At 37.3% G+C, this 25,657-nt stretch overlaps 1 protein-coding gene across 1 annotated transcript in view; it reads left to right on the top strand.

The window, feature by feature from the left end:
* The first annotated feature begins 206 nt into the window (after nt 1-206).
* LOC140157434 (anoctamin-7-like) overlaps nt 207-25,657 on the top strand; it is a 77,324-nt gene continuing 51,873 nt past the window's right edge. The window contains 2 exon segments of the mRNA XM_072180633.1: nt 207-627; nt 22,123-22,219. Of these exon segments, the coding sequence (XP_072036734.1) occupies nt 508-627; nt 22,123-22,219 (217 nt within the window). The 5' untranslated portion in view covers nt 207-507.

The raw sequence follows: 25,657 nt of genomic DNA, 5'->3' as shown, positions 1-25,657 counted from the left end.
AACATTTTTTAAATGTTTAAAATTTAAAAATGTTTTAAATGGTCTATGCTTCTGGCTTCTATGCTCCATACCCGCCCTGAACAAAGTTCAACAAACTTGCATTGTACGCTAATCTGGCAACAGGTTTGTTTTGGGTGGAAAAGTGAAAGGTGTGATAAGCAAAGTTTACACGATAATTTTACGTGTTTTCCATGCACCTGTGCGATCATCGACAACGCAACGCCACCACTGACGATTCTGTATGTTGATGTCTGGGGATGATCATCGATTTATCTCAAAAACATCAATAAACTGCGATCAGTTTGAAGTTCCAAACGGTCATTAACTTCGGATTATACACGTCAGATAAATTTAAGAAACAGAAGACATGTAAAATGATGATAAAACTCCAACATGCGGTAGTGATGAAGTTTCATTTTCTGGTATAGGGGCGATACCACTTGTTTTCCATACGCTGTAAACTACTGTACAGAGTGAAGGTGTTGAACCGGTCAACCAAGGCCGTACATGATGGAGCGACCTGGGAAAGGTGGTACGAAAGAAAACAACGGGTTTATGGCTTTGGATACCATGAATCATTATGGAGCAACGGATGATACTGTTACGTTTGCAAACCAGGATTATTTGGTATGTTTCATTTGAAATCACAGTCATTAAACTAAAGCATGTCAGTTGTGTGCACAGAAAGTTGCAATGGTACCGGTACCAAAGTCATTTTTCTCATGACATGCAATGGTGTATGTGTACGTGTGTGAACCAGTGTGCACTGTGTAAAAATGTAGGCTTCATGTACTATGCACTGTATGAAAATTTCAATATTTAGTGAAATTGAGCTGGGCAGAAACAGGTAGCCATTTGCAAGTGCTCTGATCATGAAGTATTCCATCTTTTCTGCTTCATCCTGATGAGGCATGACTTCTTTAGGCTAGTAATGAGAGTTGATTCCAAGGTCTGTCACCCATCGAAACTTTCAATTTCAAACTCAAATAATTTCCAAATCTGTTGCAAAATGTCTCAAAAAATGATCCAAGAATTACTTTCAATATTTATTATTTAGTCAAATAAGGGCTGTGCAATAATTATGAGTGCGGGGAGTCTCCAAATGGGTCGCCAAAAATCGCTTGCCCCCCCCCCTCTCGGCCCCCCAAAAATCACTTTCCCCCCTGTCGGCCCGCCAAAAAATCATTGCCCCTTGCACATGCCAAATTTTTGGGATCCCAATTTGCAAATCTTAAATCGTCTATATGTACATGCTGCGAGCGCAGCGACCAGGAAAATTTGCATATGGTCATGTGTTATATGGTGGGACCCCAAAATAGTGGGAGGCGTTACATTTTTCTCTCCTCTTCCAGATTTAACTTGTTGGTACAGAGCTATTCTTTGTCCAATTGCATAAAGTTTGGGCTCATTATACAGCTTGATTATTCTACTTTTCAAATATGTTTCACAATTTGAAATTATCATTTGTTTAATTAGTGAAAAATATTAAAATGTTAACGAGGATAAACCTGGAGGATAAGCGGTAGAGGATAAGCGGTAGAGGAGTATGTGCAATCTCTATGAGAAATGTTGTGGAAACATGATATCTTTTGAATTTTAAATTTTATCATTGCCAAATTCTGTGCTATACATGCAAATCATATCTCAAATCAAAGCTGGTTCATTCATTATTCATATTCAACTATTAGTGTAGGGTCTAATTTCTGACTCGTTCTTGAGTCTATCGCTGCTCTTTAGCGATCCCTTTTGTTCTATTCTTGACATCACAAATTTGGTCTGACATGACTCGAATGACCATTTTCCCAATACACATAAGATTTGCATATAATATAACAGCTAGGAAACACAATAGTACTTATCCGTTCCTGTTGGATCTCAGACTACAAGTGATTTATTTCCTGGCACAACATAATATCCATCCACTTATGCAATAATACGTAATCTTTACGTAATCTTTACGGTAGAAAAGGTAAATCTACTCCGAGATGGTCAAACAATTGTGTGACTTTTATCTTATGATTTAGTGCATCTCTAGCTGGTAACCCAAAATAGAGGGCGCCAGTCAGGTAAATTTCCAAGTCAGAAGGTGGTGGCTACATACCGGCCCCTTAATTGCCATGTGTCAAACATGCAATTACTAAGCACTTCCTTTTAATTAACAAACAATAAATTTTGATCCAAAAATGGCAAACTAAATTTGGGCCAAAACATTGCCAAAATTTAACAATAATCTTTTATCTCCAACTTTACTGAACATGCTTTCTGGAGATTATATACTGTCTATAATGATTTCTCCACTAATATAACTAAGTATAATGTAAGAGTTCACACTGTAGCAGCGCTTATAGTCACATTTCACAGTCATAATATTGTTCAAATGATGCTTTATAGTTCTTTGACTGTGGTATCAAACAATTTAGCAAATTTCACTAAGAATCACTGGTTCCATGAGTTATCTTGAATCCTAATCAATAGTGTTCGTGTCCTAATCACAAATGTCCATTGTCCAAATAACATAATCCACATCGGTTCGGCACTCCAGATGAAACATTGGAAGAAGATCATGCGCTGCTGGCTCACTGCTCCAACACTGCTCCTTACTGCGGGGTTCCCTGGAATCCGACGGTCCATGATGAACTTGATGAATTACAAACTCGCTGGATCCATTGATCAGCAATTCCGAAGCTCATGCTCCAACATGAGTGGTACAAACGTTGCTGATCCTCAAATTATGGTCGGTAGTTCAAGCAAATGGCTCCATACAGCCATAGGTGGCACAAACGATTACCGACGCTATTACTATACTCAAAAATATTTTTTATATTTTTTGATTTCCTTTTTTATTCAATCTTTCTTTCATACAATAATATTTGTTTTTTTGTTGGTGTTTATGGGTGTTTCGTGTCAGTATGATTTTGTTCTTCTTTTCTTGATTCAAACCGAACAACGACATGGCAACTCGAAAACAACATGGTTGCCAATTACAAGTACAAGTACAAATACAAGGAATGCTCTATTTCCATGTTAGGCAATCAAATGTTCACGGATGACTTCCATCAAAGAATCAAACCTTGAGAATCAATTTCCATTACAAAACATATCCTCTCTTATCAATCCAATGCCTTTCAAAACATTCCACAAGCAAATTGCACAACAATTGTCCATGTCCTGGCCAGAACACACAGACAAGGTTGTGCACCATTGGAAAATAGACAAATTCAAAACGTTCCATAAAGGCTCTTCACCAAATCCTTAATAATCTTACTCCGACAAACCCATTAGATTTGTGTTACCGTGTTCAAGCATCTCGCGCTGAGTGCTGCATCGCGTGCACTCCACGCACTCGCGCAAGTGTCTCCTAATGAATAAATTTGTATTGCCTGCGCAGATGTCTTTTGTATACGAAGACCTACGCACTGCGCAAGTGTCACCTAGTGAAGTCTACTGTTATCAATAAGCCATAATTTTGATTTTTAACAACAAGACACCTGAGACATTCCCTACCGGATACATCAAGACAAAGTCAATCTAACAAACATAAAAGACATAGGCTCTGGACTTCAAGTCTCCAGAAACCATGGAAACAGACAGCTTATTCTTCTGCCTCCAACAACAGGCACAACTTGCTGATGGGCCTCCGTAGGGTGGATGACGTGGTTCGCACATCAACCTGTCGCACTCGACCATTCTTGTCTGGCAGAGTTGTGACGATCTTTCCCATCAACCAGGAATTCCTAGGAGCTGACTCATCTACTATGAGAACAACGTCTCCTGTCTTCAGATTCCTCTGTGGCTGCAGCCAACGCTGTCTGCGCTGAAGTTCAGGTAAATATTCCTTCAGCCACCTTTGCCAAAACAGATCGGCCAAGTATTGGATCTGACGCCAACGTCACGAGCGTAGATGTCCTTCTCGACAAAGCACCCTGGTGGCATGTCCGCCCTCGGTCTCAGCAACAAGAGGTCCCGGGGCGCGATGACATCCAAGTCATCCGGATCATCTGACACTCTAGTGAGTGGCCTGCTGTTCAACGTCGATTCTATCTCACACATGAAAGTATGAAGTTGCTCATCCGACCTGCATGTCTTCAGGTGTTGTTCATTGAGGATGGCACACATTAACTTCCTTACAGTACTGCAATTTGTCTTTCCCATACTCCACCGTGGTGGGAGGCTGCTGGTGGATTGTATCGCCATTCAAATGTGTGGGATGTTGAGAAGTTCTGTATTTGGTCTTGGTCTAGTTCTTGCAGAGCGCGCTGTAACTCATTGTCCGCACCGACCAAGTTGGTTCCGTTGTCAGAGTGAATTACTTTGACTGGTCCACGCCTTGCTATAAATCGCCTAATCCCATCAATACAGGAACTAGTGTCCAGGGTGTGAGCGACTTCAATGTGGACTGCTCTGCTATTCATGCACGTGAACAGCATACCGTATCTCTTCCTTGTTACTCTGCCCTGCTTTATATGGAAGGGTCCGAAGTAATCTAATCCAGTGACTGTAAAGGCTGGATCATCACTCTTTACTCGGTAGGCGGGAAGATCAGCCATCTTCTGTTTGCTAACTGGCATTCGGTGTTTTCTGCAGATTATGCACTTCCCTAAGACTGACTTCACCTTAGCTCGAGCCTTCACAATCCAGTATTTCTGTCGTAATTCGGCGCGAACGTGGTTACTACCCTGGTGATGAATCTCTCCATGAATATGACGGACTATGAGAGTCGCTATGTGGTGATCTTTCGGAATGATGAGTTGATGCTTCGCATTCTGCGGTATCTTGGCGTTTTTCAGTCTACCGCCTACTCTTACCATCCCATCCATCACCTGTGGGTCTAAATTGGTAATCTTTGAGTCAAGTAGCAGAGATTTCTGTGCATGTTTTATGATTGCACACTCTGCCTCTTCCAACTCCTGCACAGTAAGTGCGTCTGTGAAGTTGTGACTCTGTCTCTGTTTGGTTCTAAGAATCTTCTTAAGTCTCAGCCACCAGGCGGCTGCTCTTCTGAGCCTTGTCCAGCTGGAGTAGTGCTCTATCAGCTGGTCTAGAGCATTATCTGTATCGCTCTGGTCTTCAGCTGTGACAGCGTGGACTTCCACGCCTGTGGACTTCGGAGATTCTTCTGATACTGCCGGTTCTGCACCCGGCCACTCTTCTTCTGGTTCTGACAAGAACGCCGGCCCCTTTATCCAGTCTGGTCTTTCTACCAGCTGCTTGACTGACAGGCCTCTGGATGCATGGTCAGCGGGATTGCATGCACTGGGCACGTACCTCCACTGCTTTGGGCTGGACCCGTCTCTGATTACAGCAATCCTATTAGCCACAAAGACTGGAAATCGGGCTGTCTCGTTCTTGATATATTTAAGTACCGTCTGGCTATCTGACCAGAAAATGGTGGTAGCTTGAATGTCCAACTCTCTTTTAATCATATTGTCCACTTTCACAGCCAATGTTGCCGCAGATAACTCCATGCGGGGAATGGACACCTGCTTTATTGGTGCCACACGAGCCTTACTAAGGATGAGGTTGCATTCTCACGTCACCAGCTTCATTCAAAAGTCTCAGGTAAGAAGCTGTTCCAGTATCCACGGTCACTTGCATCTGCAAAGTGATGTACTTGGACTTCAGCATTCTCAAATCCATCTGGCTTCCAACATCTTTGGATCTTGAAGTGTTCTAACTCTGGAATGCTTGTCCACCACTTGCGCCACTTTCTCTTCATTTCATCAGGCACCTCATCGTCCCAACCATATTTCAACCGACACAACTCTTGCAGCATCTGTTTGGCTGGCAGAATCACTGGACTTGCAAATCCAAGAGGGTCGTAGAGTGAGCAAAGTGTCGACATCATGCCGCGTCTTGTCATAGGGTTGGACTTCTGCTCAATCTTGAAACCAAACTGGTCGGACTCCACATGCCACCACATGCCCAAAGTTTTGTGGCTCATCTTCTGGCTTTCAAGGTCTAAGTTCTTTGTGGTGGGCGACCTTTCTTCTTCTGGGATAGCGCCCATGACATTCTGATGGTTGCTAGCCCACTTAGTAAGGTGAAATCCACCCTTACTGCAGATTGTCCTAAGGTCTTGGCTCAACTTCACAGCTTTTTCTTCTGTGGGTACTGATGTCAGTAAGTCATCTACATAAAAGTTGTGACATACTGTATCTGTTACTAGCTCATCAAACTGATTTCTGTTGTCCTTGGCTGTCTGCTTTAAGGCAAAGCTGGCACAGGCGGGTGACGACGTGGCTCCAAACAAATGTACCACCATCCGATACTCTCTAAGTGGTAGTTCCACGTTGCCTCCTGGCCACCAAAGAAAGCGCAGGTAGTTGCGGTCATGTACAGGTACCTTAACCTGACAGAACATCGCCTCAATGTCTGCTACCAAGGCAACTTGTGCCTGACGAAATCTCAACAGCACGCCGACCAGGGTATTGGTTAAATCCGCCCCTGTAGGAGCTCCTTGTTCAGACACCTGCCTTGGCATGTAATGGCGCAGTCAAAGACTACCCTCAGTTTCTGTTTCTCAGCATTGTACACTCCATGATGGGGTATGTACCAGGTGGAACCATCTGTCTGGTTGATCTCATCATCTGGCACTGGTTCTGCGTAGCCCTTGGCTATAGTTTGTTCCATGGCCTTTGTGTACTCTGTTTTGAATTGTTCATTCTTTATGAATTTCCTCTTAAGGAAGTGTGTTCTACTCTCTACCACTGCTCTGTTGTCTGGCATCTGTGGGTTTCCATCTCTAAACGGCAGTCCAATCTCATAATGCCCATCAACAGTTTTTACACTACCAGCCACCATATTCAGGAAACGTTGGTCTTCTGCTGACATCGCCAACCGACCATCACTCATTCTTTCGTTGAACTCATGGTTCACATACGACTGGAACTGGGTCTCCAAATTTTCCAGGCTATCTTCTATTACACTGCAGAAGTAGGTTTGAACTTGCTCGTTAAACCTCCCTGGAATACCGTACACTGCCCATCCCAGGGGTGTTAGTACAGCGTATGGCTCACCAATTGCTCCTGTGGCCAATTCCAGCGGCATGGTGGCTGCCGGAGTGTTGCTTCCAATCATCATTGTTACCTCTGGAATACATGGGTACTCGCTTGGTATTACTGGCAACTGTATATCGCAAAGGTGTGCCCATCTTCTCAGATCTTCTTGAGTCGGTGCGTCCTTTGCGGAGACTGGAATCTTGTCTTCGATATACACCTGTGGTAACGGGATGAAATTCTTCTGATTTAAATTACCCACTAGCAATTTATCCAACACCACCTTTGAGTTCACGGTTTTCTTCGAGGTCAAAGTTCCTATTAGCAGTTTTCTTTTTTGAGTCCTCAGGTTCATTCGCTGTTGTAGTAGCGAAGAGGCGATTACCGCATCACAACCGTTGTCCAAGAAAGCATATGTGGCTATGAAACTATCGCTAAGTTCATGCTTCACCAATACTGGTATTATGGTCATTAATGGTGAGGTATCACTACTTGTAGCTGCTGAAGCTAGAGTCTTGGTGCAACCAGTCACTACATTACTGCCACTAGCAGTTACCTCTTCTTGTGACTTATTTTGTTTAGGTGATTGAGATTCTTGCTCTCGTTTGTCTCTATGCATCGCAGTTGGATGTGTTTTCTGACATTTACTGCACTTCAACAGATCCTTACACTGCTTCTTAGGATGTCCTGCTTCCAAACAACCAAAGCACAATTTTTGTCAAAACAGAAGGCTGATTTCTCCTTAGGTTGCAACTTGGAGAATTTTCTGCATTCCATGATCTTGTGCTTGGTGCCATCTCCACAGTAGGTGCATGACTTGTTTGAAGCTTTCTTCTCTGTGACCTCTTGAGCAGTTGTAGTGAAGGCTTTCTTCTTGTTGCTACTGAAGGATTCTGAGTTCCCTATTCTACCAAACACTGGATTCAAGTAATTATTCTCGCCTGTCTGTCGACAAACTGAACAAGATCGCTGAACTTTACTGTATTTCCTTGTTCTTCTTCAATAGCGTATACTTTATTTCTCCATAGATTCCTGTGTCGGTATGGCAGTTTCAAGCAACAAGAATCTTCAGGGTGTTAGAATGATCTAACTCACTTAACGCATCCACTGTCTGCATCATGTTCTTACACTCGGTAAGAAATAGTGAAAAGGCATTTAAGCTTTTATCTTCATCTTTAACTTCTTGCCAGGATTTGGCCTTCTTCAGCATTGCTTGTGCAATTTTATGGCCACTTCCAAACTTCTTGGCTAAAGTTTCTTTAGCTTTCTCAAAGCCTTCCTTTGGATCCTCATAATGAAGATAGCTCTCCACATATTTCTTGGCATCTCCATCTGTATGCTGACATAAGAACTCCAGTCTTTCTTTCTCATCATCTGTCTTGTCCTCGACACCAAATGCGAAGGCTCTCATAAATGATGTATACTTTAACGGATCTCCATCGAAAGTCTGGATCTTCGCCTCTGGCAATAAAGCTCAGAACTGCTGTTTTATCAGCAATCTAGTCAGTTCACTAAGCTGTTCCGCTTGATCTGCAGAATGATCTGCCTGTCTTTGCTGTTGAGGCTCTGTTGGTACACTAGCCGTTGGAACATGTGGGGGGCCAACAGGCTGTGTGGGTACACTAACTGTTGGAACATGTGGGGGGCCAACAGGCTGTGTGGGTACACCAACTGTTGGAAAATGTGGGGGGCCAACAGGCTGTTGCTGTGGTCTATAGTCCATGTAATATGGCATAAACTGATCATACTGGTCTGCAGGTGCTGGTCCCTGCATGTATCTATATGGCTTCATAGGAGGTGCATCATCATGCACATGTCTTGGTCGGAATGTATATTCCTCACCTTGGTCTGGGGCGGACATTTTAAAAATGAATTTAGGAGAGCAGCAACGGCATCACTTGCATTACATTCCAGATGTTAAATCTACATCATATGCAAAATTTGAGGAAATTTGCACGAGTCCGCTTTTATTTTAGGGCCATTTGTCTATAACTGGTCTTTACATGTAGCCCTATGGAGAGAGTGCCCGTTGAGGGCGCTTATAACCCCATTTTAGGAACAAAAATGTGATTTAAAAAAACGGACTCGTGCTTGAATTTTCTAAAATTTTCAGAGTATGTAGTATGAACATGTAGAAATATAATCAAGTAGTTGCCCTATCTGCTCTCCTCTAAAAAAATAAAAAGTCCTATACCTCAATGATAATGAAACCTAGGTGGATCCTCTGGATAACTATTGTAATCAAGCCGTGGCCGGTTCACATCACGTTCAGATCTGTGGTCTTCCAACTTTGGCGGTCTAACTTTCGGCCTGACTACTGGGTCCATATTTCTAGGTTTCAACGAAGCAGGAAGTCTATTTGGTAGCACTGGTACTTCCAAGTTCACCTGTACTTTCTGTGCTGACTCCTGATGATGAGGTATTATATTCCTATCATCACACTGCTTTATATTAGAAGCCAATTCAACATGTACAGTTTCTCTCTGTGGTTCAGGAGATATGTCTTGTCCAGCTGCCATAGACCTGTTCTACATGTACATCTGATGTTGGCCTTTGCATTCTGACATCAGATTTTTGCACAACTGGTTCCTGAATTTCAACCTTTCCAGGACTATCATTTTGATTATCAAGCCAACTTTGTACGCTTTTTCGGCTGTCTATAGTAGATGGTAGAGGCGAACCTTCCTGACTACCTTCAGATGTACTGAGATTTTCATAAATTTCTAATTTGGTATTTTCTAATTCCAATTCTGCATCTATCTCTAAAGACTCCTTTTGCTGTTGCAATTCAAGCTCTTTTTTCTCAATTGCTTGTCTTTTTTGAACTATTGTTTGTTTACTCATTAACTCTGCTTTACGCTGAGCAGCCTTGGCAATAGCACTGCTAATACTACTCTTTGATCTTCTGCTAACTTTGCTTTTAGCAATACTAGCATTTTCAATCTGTTCAATATCACCTGGATATTTTGCAGCCATATTGAGTCTATTTTACAATAAACTGGCTTGTTTACTATCTCACTAAATCTGAGATGGTCCCTGAATTAAATTCAGAAACAAATTTACAACTTTTACTCGTTGAGAGCAAGGACTGACTTTCCAGTCATAACAAAGACTTATCTAAGTCCAAAACCATGCAAGTTAGACCTAGCCTATCTAGGTCCACTATCAGCATGAACGCAAGTCTTGATCAAGTCTAGCGCCCAACGTGGTTTGTAAACATGTGCGCTGGACTTTTCTCAGCGCTGAGACAAGCACAGATTTATACAATATTCCACACACTGTGTGTACGTGTGCATAGCAGTGCAATACATAATGTACGTACATGCACAATAAACTTTTGTGAACTTCGTATTCTTTATCGAAGCTACAACTTTATGTATGAGATAACGATCAAATACACCTTTTCTACTAATGTAGGGTCTAATTTCTGACTCGTTCTTGAGTCTATCGCTGCTCTTTAGCGATCCCTTTTGTTCTATTCTTGACATCACAAATTTGGTCTGACATGACTCGAATGACCATTTTCCCAATACACGCAAGATTTGCATATAATATAACAGCTAGGAAACACAATAGTACTTATCCGTTCCTGTTGGATCTCAGACTACAAGTGATTTATTTCCTGGCACAACATAATATCCATCCACTTATGCAATAATACGTAATCTTTACGTAATCTTTACGGTAGAAAAGGTACATCTTCTCCGAGATGGTCAAACAATGTGTAACTTTTATCTTATGATTTAGTGCATCTCTAGCTGGTAACCCAAAATAGAGGGCGCCAGTCAGGTAAATTTCCAAGTCAGAAGGTGGTGGCTACAATTAGTTTGATCTATTTCATGTCTTCAAGTACTCACTGAGAACCGCAAGTCACAAGACCCACAATTTTTCCCTATTCACTACACACAAATGCCAAGATTTTCAGTCACAACGTGCGTTTTGGCTGTAAATTGTTGTTACTTGAGAATTATACACCCTAAGATAGGAAAAGTATACATTTTTGGAAAGCATTTTACCCAGGGAATCCAAATATGCAGTTAAAATAAATGTAGGATACACTCTAAAGAAAATATTTTCAAAAATGTAATCAACATTTGGTGCGTAAAGTTATGTACATTTTCACACCCTGTATCACCACTTTGGCCAATCATAACATAGTAAAAGTATACATTTTATTAAAGCTCATAGTGTTGCCTGCCACAAAATTAGATTACATTAGAGGTATTCCATATCAGTAGCAAATGCAATAAATTATCAATTTTCTAGTAAAAATTTTTTTTTTCATGATATCACCCTATATATTTTCTTACACACCCTGTATACCAATATCAATTTTGCATTGTTGGATTCCTTGGAACATTAGCTTTCCAAAAATGTATAGTTTTGTTGGTGTGAGATGTATAGTTTTAGACATGCATCAATTTAAGTGAAAATGAAGACAAATGTTCAAAATCAGTGTTTGTAACGCAAATGTGCCCCACCATATGACACGTGACCATATTTAAGTGTTTCTGTATGGTTTTCCGAAGCCTTTCTAGAGCGTTTTATTTAAAAGGCGCGCCAGGAATGTGTACCAAAAATCGCTTGCCCCCCCCCCCTTTCGGCTTGCCAAAATTTGCTTGCCTCCCCTAATTTGGTTGTCGTTCGTTATTCTGAAAGTAAGGCTCGATTCGAAGGGATTTTATACATTCGGAATTGATGGTAAGGATTGTTTTCCGAAGGACCACTTATTCGGGAGTTGTGTCCCTTTTTTTAAATTTCCGAGTAATGACCCTTTGCAATATAACAGTCACTGCAATGACTTGCCCCAATGATGTTCTATATAATATGGGGTCCTAATTTTGGGCTCTTTGAAGGGTAGTCTATATCCTATATTGCACATTTTTGAGTCAAATTTTGACCTGCAAATCCTGCATCCTTCCCCCTTCCCATTGTTTTAGGGTTGCTTTCCCCTTCCCCTTGTATTTTAATTTCACCACCCAATACTTCATGTGCATTAGGACTGGAGGTAAAAAAACTTTATTTTCCACTAAAATTATAAATGTAGAACATGTACCCCTCTGTGCAAATTTGTTTACTCCATTCTGGCACATTTTTATACATTGTAGCTTGTAACATTTTGGTGAAACTGTAATTCCAATATACATGTAGGCAGAACCATACCCCCACCCTGCCTGCCCCACCCAAAGAAAAAAGTTCCTCCAAAGAAGTCAAATTTTCAGGGTAAAAATATCCAAGAAGGTCCAAAAAAAAAAAAATGAACAGAGTTTTTTTTTTTCTTGTTGTATTGCACTAAAACATCAATTTGTAGGGGTGATCAAAGTCCACACGGGGTAAATAATTTACTGCAATTTCTAATGCCCTGTGGAAAATTTTTCATTTTGGAACATTATCTTTTTTTCTCCATAAAGTTGTCTTCACAGATAATTGATTATTTATGAGGTTAATATTTTGCTCCATAGACCAAGTATACATAGGCCTAGAAGACTAAACATTCATCATCAGTTATTTTTGACTAATTTATTAAAGGGAATATTTTTTAAAAGAATTTTAAATGATTTTATTCTCATGAAGGATGAACCCACAAATTCAAAAGGAGCAGTACAAGAGAAGGTAAAGTAATTGCACACAGATTAGATTTAGAATACACTACTAACATGGTAACATACCGTACATCAAAGATATGCACATTTTATATATTGGATGAAAATGGAACACATCCATGGCATCATCTTTTTTAAAGACATTCTTGTTTAACCTTTTAATTATAATTTATATTGGAATCTTGTATCTCATTGGAGGACGAAAATGCTTAAATTATCTGTGGAAAAGGTGACCATTCACAAAATTTTACAGCCAGAGCAGCACCACCCTATACTGCAAGTAGGGGGCCTAGGGCAGATGGGCCCACTCGTGAAAATTACCCCCTCTGAGTCAGAATACTGTCCAAAAATGTTGTAATTTACTACAAATCACTGGAAAACAAAATCACAATTCTTCCTGGATCCGCCCCTGTGTGTGCATGTACAATCTAGTAAGTCAGTACTGTTCGCCAAATAAAAAAATAAACATGTTTCACGTCCCCTCCCGCTTCCTTTTTTGTGGTTTCTTCAAATATATTTTTATTTTTTGAAATTCGGTTATAACTTTTCAAAAAATATGTCTAGGAAGTAAAGATGCTTTCTACAGCCTTGCTAATATACAAGAAACACTTTTGGAAGGTTTTGTGACAGTTTAGAGGGGGCCTACCTCTCAGAACAAGAAATAAAAAGAGGCCTCCTCCATTTTCCAGGTATTATTATATACCGGTACGCTAAAACAGCTCTAATTATGGGTATTTACACCGATTTTGTGATAAAAAATAGAAAATAAAAAGTCCCCTCTTCCTCCTTTTTTTCAAAAACCCGGACGTGAAACTAGTTTTTTATTTTACTTGGCCTTTAAGGCTTGCAGTGTAAGGGACCATTCAATACTTATGTCGGGGGGGGGAGGGGGTGGAGTGGGAGTTGTGGGAGTTTCGACAAAAAAATTGACAAAAGATTTTGTGTTCCTCCATCGGTTTTCGGACTCACCCCTTGTTTTCCTCCTTTTCTCCATTTTAAATACTTAACCCCACTCAAAATATGTGGATTCTCCATTAAAACTCTCACTCACCCATGGCATAAATATTGAAAGGTCTGTAAGGTTTATTTTGTTGACAATTGACACAAATAATGCACTAAATAGATTATGCAGAGTTTTTCCAGGTACTGTATAGAATTTATACATAATTACATATATAATATATAGTTAATCAAAACAGCTGAAGATAGTGCTCGATACTATTAGATAGTAGAGCGTGTAATAAAATACATAAAACAGCGTAATTATGTTATAACAGCATGATTTATTACTTGGAGTTTCACGCCTAAAACGGCGATCATCAGATAAATAGCTGAACAAACCACCAAGCCGCGCAAAGAAAAAATAAATTGCGCACTTCAATACTTGCGTAGTTGCTGAGACGCCTACTGCGCCTTCCGCATTTTAAAGAAATAATTTGCGCACTTCATTACATGCGATAGGCTGCGCTTTATTATTGCGTTTTTTTCGCTAAACATGCGTGCATTTGTTTTTCGCATTTCAAAATTGCGAGCATGCGTGTATGAAATGAAATAATTACGCACTTAATTGCATGCGTAGTTGCTGCGCCCATCGCGTTTTTCGCTAAACATGCGTGCGTATATAGGCCTACTGTGTCATTCGTTTTTAAACATGCGCGCTGTCATACTTTTCTAGTGAAGATGCGTACGCTTTCAACGCTGTGAATTTATTTGTTTTGTTTTGGAGTTACAGTTCAGTGTTCAGCTATTTATCTGATGATCGCCGTTTTAGGCGTGAAACTCCGAGTAATAAATCATGCTGTTATAACATAATTACGCTGTTTTAGGTATTTTAATTACATATGTAATATCTACTATACATTCATTTGCAAAGAACAAAAGGGTATAAAAACAATAATCTCTTAGTAACAAGTTGTTCCATTTTCAATGTAATATTTTGTGCACATCTTTGAAAGAATTATTGACAGACAGCATGCACCATACAAATTACACATCATATGTAATATGAACATGTCACTAATATCATTTTACATCATAACATAATTATTTTCTCCTCAGGTTGCAGACTTTTAAAACATAATATAATTCCTATAATTCTATGACTGCAATTGAACAACAATACAGTGAATACATTTTTATAGTGATTGCAGTTACAGTGCAAGCATCAAAAGTGTTTTCCCCCCTTGACAGAAGGAGCTAAAATAACAGTTTTTTAATCAGTTGAAGGAATTAGACAATGACAAATTTAGGCTTATTTAATTTTTCTAGCAAATTACTTAAAAAATGACACATCTGTTAAAAAAATGCATTTTCCCTCAATTTGCTCATATTTGTCAGTTGAAATAAATCACTTTTTGCCCCCCAAACAATCTGTTTTTGGCTTAAAACAGCTGATTTTACATTAAAGAATCAAAACAAACAAACAAAATCCCAAAATGGAATCTTGGTGGGTCGGGCCAAAAGAACTACATTGTAGAACAGGCCCGAGAACAGGCTTTTGTTTTGTTTTGTTCGCTGCCCCGACCCCAAATTTGTTTACTTTTTCAGCTTAAATTAAATATTAAATAGTGCATGCTTCATAATGGTTCAGTTGTATTCATTGAGTTCTGTTGTTCATCATCATTTTTTCATAAATCATAAGTTTAATATGAGAGTACACAGATAGTGTATACAGTAGAAACATCAAATACTTGTCGTTTGGATTAAGGGTGTCTGTTCATTTTGTTTCATAGGGTGTCTGTTCTTTTTGTTTAATCCTTTAATTAAGGGTGTCTGTTCTTTTTGTTTCATAGGGTGTCTGTTCTTTTTGTTTCATACTTTAATTAAGGGTGTCTGTTCTTTTTGTTTCATACTTTAATTAAGGGTGTCTGTTATTTTTGTTTCATACTTTAATTAAGGGCTGGGGTATGAACGTTTGGACAGTATTTATTTTGGGACATTAGAGCACATCAGACATATCGAATTACATTCTGAATATGAAGAATGTCATTCTGATATCAAATAATTTTGATTTTTTGAAATTCGCAATTTAATACACATTTTATGGCAAACCATTAAAATTGATATTTTTGATATTTAACAGTACTTGAAGTAAACTTTATAAATCTGATGATTTATACTTAAAGTGTATGTAGGTGGGATGAAAAGCCGACGATCAATTGAAAATTTTGACCTCAGTATTGAAGATATGGATTTTTTTCCCAAAACACCAAAAAAAAATTAGGTCTTTTTGGGAAAAAATCCATATCTTCAATATGAAAGGTCAAAATTTTCAATTGACCGTCGGCTTTTCCTCCTGCTACATACACTTTAAGAATATATCATTAGATTTATATAATTTACTTCGAGGACTGTTATATATCAAAATTTGAAAAATATCAAATTTTTATAATTTGTCATAAAATTTGTATTGTATTGTGATTTAAAAAAATGAAAATTATTTGATATCAGAAAGACATGCTTCAGATTCAGAATGCAATTCGATAGGTCTGAGGTGCTCTCATGTCCCACAAAAAATACTGTCGAAACGCATAATAAACGCTCATTTTGGATCCCTTAAGGGTGTCTGTTTTGATTTGATTTGATTTTACATCTTTTATCTTTTTTCATCTTTTAATTAAAGGGTGTCTGTTCTTTTTTGTTTCATACTTTAATTAAGGGTGTCTGTTCTTTTTGTTTCATACTTTAATTAAGGGTGTCTGTTCTTTTTGTTTCATACTTTAATTAAGGGTGTCTGTTCTTTTTGTTCTTGTGTCTGTTCTTTGTTATACTACCATGTTTAGTGATTGTGGTTAAATTGGATTGATAAACAAGTTGGCCTATGATTGGCAGTGTGTAGAGACAAACCCGGAGACAATGGGTAAAGTCCTGCTTTAAATCCAAAGTACATAGGTTTTTTACTCAGGCTTTCGCGATCAATTAAGTAAAACTGGTAGATTCCAAAATCAGAATTGTTCAGTATTGAAGTGACCAGGGTTGTAGCTACGCTGGCGCTGCGGGCGGGGCCAAGACGGCAAAAAAAAAAAAAAAAATTTTTTTTTTTTTAATAAATGATTTTTTCATCATAAGAGGAGCAACAAAATTTTTTTTAGGGGGTGATACCCTTAGCGGCCCCTGGACCCCGGCCGTAAGTGCGAGAGCCACGCGCCACGCGCTCAAGCCATAATAATTTGCCACCTGGCATAGAAATTGGCCTACATGTAGCAACAACCCTGGAAGTGAGCCTTTATAAAATTATGCAAAATATGTTGCATTCAATAACTTTTACTGTTTATAATCATTTTACTGTTGAACACTTTAATTTTAATAAACATCAGTATAATTTTGAGTTCAACTGAATGCGTTCATTATAATTAGTAATAACATATTTTATTTATCAAAATTCGATTATGGCATAGTCTAGTATAAAATACGGAAAAATGTTGCGAACTAATTTTAGCTCGAAGGGCAATACAATTTTTATAAGGCTTATATAAATTGTTATCAAGGCATTACTTGTAATCCTGTTCATTGTAATTAATTGATTTAATTAAATTTAATGTTTTAAAACTCAAGTGTAGTTTTAGGTACCGGTATACATGTGCAGGTTTGTGCCATTGAGAATTTTGTGATTGAGGAAAAATTGGTTATTTTCTGAAGCAAAAATGTAGTAAAAAATGGTCCGTTGTACTGTGTCAAAATTATGAAAAAATTGACAGCCTTGCATGCTGCTGGTTGCATGCACATCCTAGGATGCTGATTTGCATATTGATTACAAATTATTAATAGCACCTGAAATTCAGTTGAAAATACTCATAATATGTACATCGTAAAAATTGTATGGCATACGAATCAAATGCAATGTAGGAATGAACCATAAGCATGATAAGGCCAAAAAAACCCAAATTTGTTTCCTGTAGCATCGCAAGACATTTCGCTTTTGACGGCTTATTGTGCGATTTGAATTTTTTTTCACTTACAAAGGAAAAAAACACGGAAAAATCGCAAAAAGTAATACAAAACACTACTGGACTAAACATTTACACATTACCCAACAAACGAGCATAGTGAAAAACTACTGCAGGTTGAAAGGGGGTCATAAATATTGAAGAAATATTGGAGAAAAATACAAAAATAGGCACAAAATTGGCCTGGGGTGTAGTACCCCCTTAAACTAATCATCACTTAGTTATACTAAAGTTACTCACACCATATGGCATGTCAATTTTGGCATTTTTGTCCCCTTTTTCATTGAAAAATTGGGAGGGGGCATGCATTTGCATGATGAATATGTGATAAACAATACTCGGATAGAAACCAGCAGCAAAAAGAATTGCTACCAACAACTGAACTATGTACTTTTCTTCTCATACATGTAGAGTAGATCTAGGCTTGTTTTATTAGGCTTTTATTATCATAGGCTTGTTTTTATATTTTTTAAATTATAAATACAGTCCGGATTTATGGCAACATTATAGGCCTATGCTTCAAATCATAAAATATTTATTGTCAAATCAATGCAGAGCAGGTTCTATAGATTTTATGAAATTTGGGGGAAAATTATAGGTTTAATTTCATTTATTGATTTTATATTGCTTGTTAACAAAATAAATGAGAAAAAATCTTTGGGTTCAGGTTGGTTAGGCCTGTGGAATTCTTTTGAGAAAATTATATAAATTGATTTTCATAGGATTTATTGAATTGTAAAAATGTGATAAAAAGCAGGGTTCGCAGGCTATTGTCGCATGTGAAAAAACCCAACCTCATTTTTACCGCTTGGCAAAAACAGTTTTGCCTGCAAAAATGCCAAAAACTAAAAATGTGATAAATAGTTCATTTTTTTCATCTTAAAACAAATTATTATGTTACAAAAGTAATTTTTTGAGTGTGTCAAGGCCAGATTTGGTAGGTAAGGCATGGGTTTTCATTGCTCACTAGCAATGTGGCACAACAAATTCAAAACTTTTTCATTTGAAGGACTTGAGACAAGAAATATGTTACATGATTGATCAAAAGTTGTATGTTACTGTTTATAAACTCTCTGTGTTACTTTTTAATATTTGACTGACTACATAGGAGTTTTTGCCATTTTTGCCGGTTTAAATCAGGCAAAAAGAAGTTCCAACACACATAGGGAGCATAACCAAACTGGCTGTGTAGGAGACTAACTCTGAGGCCTCGCTCACTGTCGTAATCCAAAATGTGCGAGATACAGTATTTCGCGTGATAGAGGTGTTTAAAAGTTTATGATGTTGTTTCTTTGCAAATTTCCAATGTTTTTCGCATCCAAATATATTAGAACTTTCATAATGATTGCATATTAACTGTTTTATCATTTTGTAAGAAAAAAAAAGAAAAATCTAAAAATTTAAAAAGATCGTACATTAAGGCTTTAAATTGCCATGGAAAAGTGTTGCCAACTCTGTATTTTGTCTGATATGTGATACAGTTTCATTAGGCTAACCTGGGAATGTTTATTAGCATTGGAAATTAGTACCGTATGTAAACACCACACAAAAAGAAAGTCCACACTCTAGTTTGGGGTTCTTTTTGTTAATATGATCATGGAAGTAATAGCTTCCATGATATGATTAGGCCAAATTAGTATAACATTTAATGTTGATATAGAAATGTGTGAAGATTTTTGTTAGCTGTGCAATACCCCACATGTGTGTCAGAAGAGTTTGTCTCTAGTTTCAAAAGATTTATGGAAATTGGTGCGATATGAAAAGTTTAAAGGGAAGGCTGTGATTACCTGGTGTAAACATTTTGAAGGGAGTCGCGGCCTGAGCTTGTGTCATTGCTCTGTAAGCTCCACACACCGTAGACAGTGGGAGGATGGGGGCATGCCCCCCCCCCTAAATTTTCCAAGGGGGATGCCGGGGGGGGGGCACTTAACACAAATGACCATTTAATACGGGTATGTTCCCCCAGAAAGACCCCCCATTTTGGATTTCACAGCTCTGAAGACCTTCTATATTGGACCAAAATAGAGCTCTGAAAGACCCTTAATTTTGATAATTTCATCTCTGAAAGACCTCAAAATGGCTCATTCCTTGTATTTCTGGGTGTTTTTTTTTCAGGCGATTTTCAACCAGAAATTCATCTGTTGTTCATGACTTGACACTTTGAACAGAGTTTACCAGTACCCACAAGATGGCCACTGTGATGTCACACTGATGGCCCCTAGTTGGTCCATACCCCTATAATCAAAATTATAACCCACACATGTGTGGAATTTCTTTTTGTGCAGTGTGTGTTTGTCTATTCTGATCACAGTGACCAGATGGTATACTCATCTACTGTATATCACATGGGCAGTCATATATAACACATTTAACAAAAAAATGTAAGCTTTGTTGGTGTTTGTATTGCGATAATTTTATTTTATGACATGAATATATTTGACAGTTTAAACAAAAACTTGTAATATGCAACCAAAACAGTTCAAGCACTATTTATTTCTTTGTTAAAATTATCTAGAAAAGTAAAATATTTGTAGTCTTGTATGCATTTCACTAAAAAATATAATATAGTTCCAGTTCAAAAATATTAAGATTTGTCATTGATCCCTTTGTTTCATGACCGATGTTTACATTATTTTTACATGCATTCACATAATTTGCAATATTTTTTAGTATATAATTGCAGGAAATAAAGGTGAATATTTAAATCATGATAATCAGAGGGCAGATGTTTGCTATCTACTGAAGATAGCATGGTCATTTTTGTGGTGTGCAATCTGGAAAATTTGAAATAAACTGAATTTGATTAGCAGATTGTTGTCTTGTCCCCAGGGGACTATAAAATCGGCTCTGATACATTTATGATGTTTGTACACAAAATGTTAACCCTTGACCAAACCATGGAGGTAGTAGAGACCAAACTTACCCTCTTATTGACTTGTAAAATTGTAAAAATAGTTCATGAAACTAAAACATTGGCTCGACTTGACACAATAAATTTGTTCTTTTGTTGACATTACTCTTTTTTTCAAAGTTGGAAATACTTAAATCATGTAAATCCTAAGGCAGTTGCTAAACAAAACTACACTTTAACCCAATATTTGTGAAAGAAATGCCCAACTCCATGGGGTTTTTGTTCCATAAAATTAAAAACTGTGATATGAATAAATGTACTTGGAAGACTATTTATAGAGAGTAATTTTGGGCCCTGCTTTCACTCACATTTGGGAAGAATAAGTCGGCTGGCAATAAAATGCTGGGTCTAACTCATTTTAGTTAAAATTTGGAGTTGCGCCCTTGTTGCACTTTAGAAATCACACTTATGATGTAAAATTGATGCATTACTTGAATTATATTGTGATGCTATAATAAAAGATCAGGCTCCTTTTCATTTAGCAAAACAGCGTATTTTTTTCTATATCCCAAAAGTTTGTGCTGTACACATTTTTCTGGAATTATGGAATTTTATGCATATGATTAGATACAGGTATTCTACACCCACTTGCTTTGTATAGTATGCTGATTATCCGGGGATGAACACCACATTTAATTCAGTGAAAGCCTTGAAAAAAATTGATAATTTCCCACAATCTGTTGCACATGCATGGCTGTGTAACAGAACCAGTAGTGTACATCTCTAAAATGCCATTTAGCTTTAAATTTCATTATTTAAAAATTTAATCATAAATGTAGTAATATATCATCTTAATAGTCATCTAAATTTTTATACTAGCACAGCAGTGTAGAGACTATAGAATACAAAAATTCAATGTACATCACATTTACACGTATTGTCAATGACTGCTTTGATTTGGGGTAAGATTTACAAAAATGTATAAGGCATTATATCTGCCCCCTCTATTACCGTATTCATCCGATTATAGTCCCACGTTCGAGTATTATAGTCCCACCCCCCATTTTTCGAAAAATTCCAGAAATTGTAAAAAAAATTGAAAAAAAAATTGAATTTGAATGCATTTTGATATCATTAATAGAGTATGACATGAAAACAAATTATCAATTTTCATATTAAAAACACAAAACATCGTGCCAACGTTTTTTTGTTTTTTTTAGGTCAACCATGAATGATCCTAGCATTCAGGTCTAGGTCCAGGGACACTCCAAACAGTGTTTACTCTCTCTGGAAATTGAGTGCGCCAAATGAAGCATTTCTCCCCAAAATTGACTCAATTTTGTCTCAGTAATTCCTCAAATTGACTAATTGTAATACAGCATTGCAAATTGTTGTGGGCCAAATATAATTTTCACTGGGCCAAATTTGAGACATACAGCCTCTGAGTAAACACTGACTCCAAAACCGATTTTTTTTTAAATTCGAGTATAATTCCACCCCCAATTGTGAAAGAATTTCACCTAAAAAATAAATAGGACTTCTTTGCACGAACCCCTTGAAATACTTTAAATATTGTGTGGAAAAAACAGTTTTAGGCTGTTGGTTCTCTTCCCCTTGTGCCTCAATTCATGGAGTGTTGCAAAATTTCAGACTTTGGAACAATTAAGTGTACAACTTCTCCCACTCATTTATGTTTTTTATGTTGTTTATTTTATTTCTGTATTTAGGATGATGCAAACGATGAACAGATTCCTATCCATTTTGTAGCAACTCCAAGGAACGATGACCCCGGCACATTCTTCAACGATGGAAAACGGAAAATTGGTAAGGGTTTAATATTGATGAATGGTTTCAGTCATCCAGTTGTAGTATATGAAGTTTGGAATTAAATCATGTGTAGATGTCAGTGGCGTAGGCAGTGGGGGGGGCATGGGGCGGTTGTAACTTGCATGTAGCTACATGTGAGTGCGTTTAGACGGGCACTACATGCAAGTTTACATTCGAATGTAGTTACAAGCGACTTTACAAGCGATTGTCTGAACAAGCCAACTGTATGAATATGATTCAAGCATGTCTTTTTTTATAATTTTTTTTTTATACACTTATTCAACTTTTCAAGGTTCATATAACATAACAATTTTCAAATTAAGAGAAAGATAAGTGGTCATCATATCTAGCCTTGGGGAAAGTCTTATAATAAACTATTATTGAAATTAATATGAAGTTATATTATATGGTTATAATGGAGGAGACCATATTAGGTCCAACCCCATTATGATATAGGTTGGATTTTAGTTATTAAACTCTGCAGTCTGCACTTTATCCTCAATTCCCACTTTAAATGAAAATTGGATTTTCTGTCGTGATTTGCATGGCCATTAAACTGTTCATGTATCAATCCAAATTGTCATCTTGAAAATGATCCGCAAGAGAAATTCCAACCCGGAACTTACCTACTATATGGATACCCGAGAGCCTGTCTGAATATAAGACAACACAAGGCATCCTCATTTTGAATAAAACTATGTTTTAAGAAGCCTCCATTGGGACTTTCCCATGATAATACATAAAAATAGGGGTAGTTACAGGTCTTGCCGTCTAGATTTTAAAGGCGAGTGGCCAATCACTCGCTAGCATGATGTTAGGCGAGTGGTAGAATCACTCTCAGAGCTGAATCACTCTCTAGTATGTAGTGGTCGCATCACACTCTATAACTAAAAGTATGAAACACTTGTACGCACTGTTGACACCCTCAATTCCATTTTCAGAAAATAAGGCAAAGTTATTACGATAAATCAAATACATTGAAAAGTGCTGAAACTTGAATGTAGTTCAATATTGGGTGATTCGCTGCGAGCGATATTTAGTGTCTATGGCGAGTGGAAAATCGCTCACTAGAAAGTGAGTTTGGGCGAAACGGCAAGGCCTGTTATAAATGGTTGTAAATGGTTGTGGAGTCAATTTAGAAACCTATCTCTCTGTCATCTTAGGAACTGCCCTCCAACATGGCTGCCATTTCAACACCATTCCGACTGGTTTATAGGGTCTAAAATAATAATAAAAAACAAAAACAAAGAAACAGCAGCTCATAGCATTTATCGCATGTTGTGCCTGGTCTCTGCACTTCATCGTGATGGTAATTGGATTTTCCATAGTCACGACAACACCTCTTTAGAAATAGAATCTTAATTTTAAAGGCAATCTCTGGATTGACACTTTTTCAAAAAAAATTAGATTTCTGGCATGATGCTGTCCGGTGGGGACTGGGGAGGGAGGGGGCAATGCCATTTATCTGCAATCAAATGGCCACTTATGTTTTGTATTTTAAAGACCCATTCAGTGATCCCAGTGCAAGTGTAAAAATGTTTTAATTGTTTATAAATTGCTTAAAAGTGTTTTGTTTTGTTTTGTTTTGTTTTTTATTTGGCAAGTGAAGGATAACTCATTCAAATTGTCATTTCAGGTATTTTTGAAATGAAAAATTTGGAAAAAAACAAAGAAAACAGCAGTATTGATGAAGTTTAAGCCCCATTCAAATACATGTAGCTATTTTACATACATGTACTGTCAGTATATAAATTATGACAAAGGGTACTAAAATCTGAATGTTGGTGATTTTTATGATCGTCCGGATGAGCAAATCACTGAATAAGCCTAAAAATGCAATCTATACATGTATGAATCAAAATTATCATCAATATTGCCATACAGTATGCTGCAATATTAAAGAAACATTAATTTTTAATGAGCTTGGGCTAGATAAGGCAGTGCAAAGTTACAATGCATGCTATATCCTGTTTCACTTCTGTATTATGTTTGTAATGACTATTTTCATTTTAACATTTTATGCAGAGAATTTTTTAGGTTTGAGTGGTGCATATGCTACATTAATTTAGGGGGAGGGGGAAAGGCCAAAATCATGGGCTTACCGAGGCCACCAAGCTGGGGGGGGGTCCAAATCATCCTGCTGGCCCGCTAATTAGTAGAAATTTTGCAATTTTAACACTTAAATGGATCAAAATTAGGACAATTGTGGTATAGCGAGCGTATAGACAGGCCGAAGAAAGATGCACATTACAACTAAAATGCTTGAAAGTGAAGGATAATTAAAATTGTGTCATTAGGCAGAGCCGTAATTTTGAAATTTGTGATATTATACAAATTTTATGGCAAATTATTAAAATTTGATATTTTTTGTATTTTTGATATTTAACAGTCCTCTTATAAATCTAAAGATATGTACTTAAAGTGTATGTAGCTGGGATGAAAAGCCGACCATCAATTGAAAATTTTGATCTTTCATATTGAAGATGCACAATTTTTTTCCAAAAAAGACCTGCATTTTTTTTTTGGTGTCTTTTGGAATAAAGACTGTACCTTCATATGAAAGGTTACAATTTTCATCTGATGGACAGCTTTTCATCATCCTGGCTTTTCATACCAGCTGCATGTATACACTTTAGGCCAATTGCAATTGATTCTTAGTTTCCTGTTTCCCGCCCGCGTCCAAAGTAGAGAATTGCAAAATATTTAATTATTTTATTTATATTTTGGATTTTCTCTTTAAAAATAACTTTTAATGACTACCATTTGCTACTTTCTGACTTTGATCATATCATCTATAATGATGAATAAACATAGAACCTAATTGTACCATTACTTATGTATAAAATCAAACATAGTAGTAAAATAATTAAATGCATGCTCCTTGTCAAAATGGCTTGATGTAGGTTGCGACCACTTATTTTAAAATAAAGAAAATAAAAGATAATTAATAATTAAAAGTCGCCTCATCCATGGTTTTCAACCATGAAACAGGAAACTAAGAATTAATTGTGAAGGGCCTTAAGTACATATTATTAGATTTATACAATTTATTTTGAGGACTGGTAAATTTAAAAAATATCAATTTTTGCATGATCATTTGCCTTACACATTGTATTATATATCGCAAATTTCAAAAAATCAAATTATTTTATATCAGAAATATATTCCTTGCATTCAAAATGTAATTCGATATGTCTGACATGCTCTCAGGTCCCACAAAAAATATGTGAAAACAACACTCTCTGAGCCCTTAAATAAACAAAGTCGTTGGTTTAACAAAAAATTTATTATGATCATGATATCCCATAATATCTCATTTTATAATACAACATGTAGGACATATGTTAGAGCCATTTTCATTTCAAATTATATGCTTGGAAAGACTTACCGATATACACATTCACGTACATGATGGTGTGTACTCAGAAAGTCGTA

Source organism: Amphiura filiformis, chromosome 7, assembly GCF_039555335.1.
Source record: "Amphiura filiformis chromosome 7, Afil_fr2py, whole genome shotgun sequence".
Classification (NCBI taxonomy): Eukaryota; Metazoa; Echinodermata; class Ophiuroidea; order Amphilepidida; family Amphiuridae; genus Amphiura; species Amphiura filiformis.
Note: the sequence above shows the minus strand (reverse complement) of the source record. Positions and strands in the feature narration are given on the sequence as shown.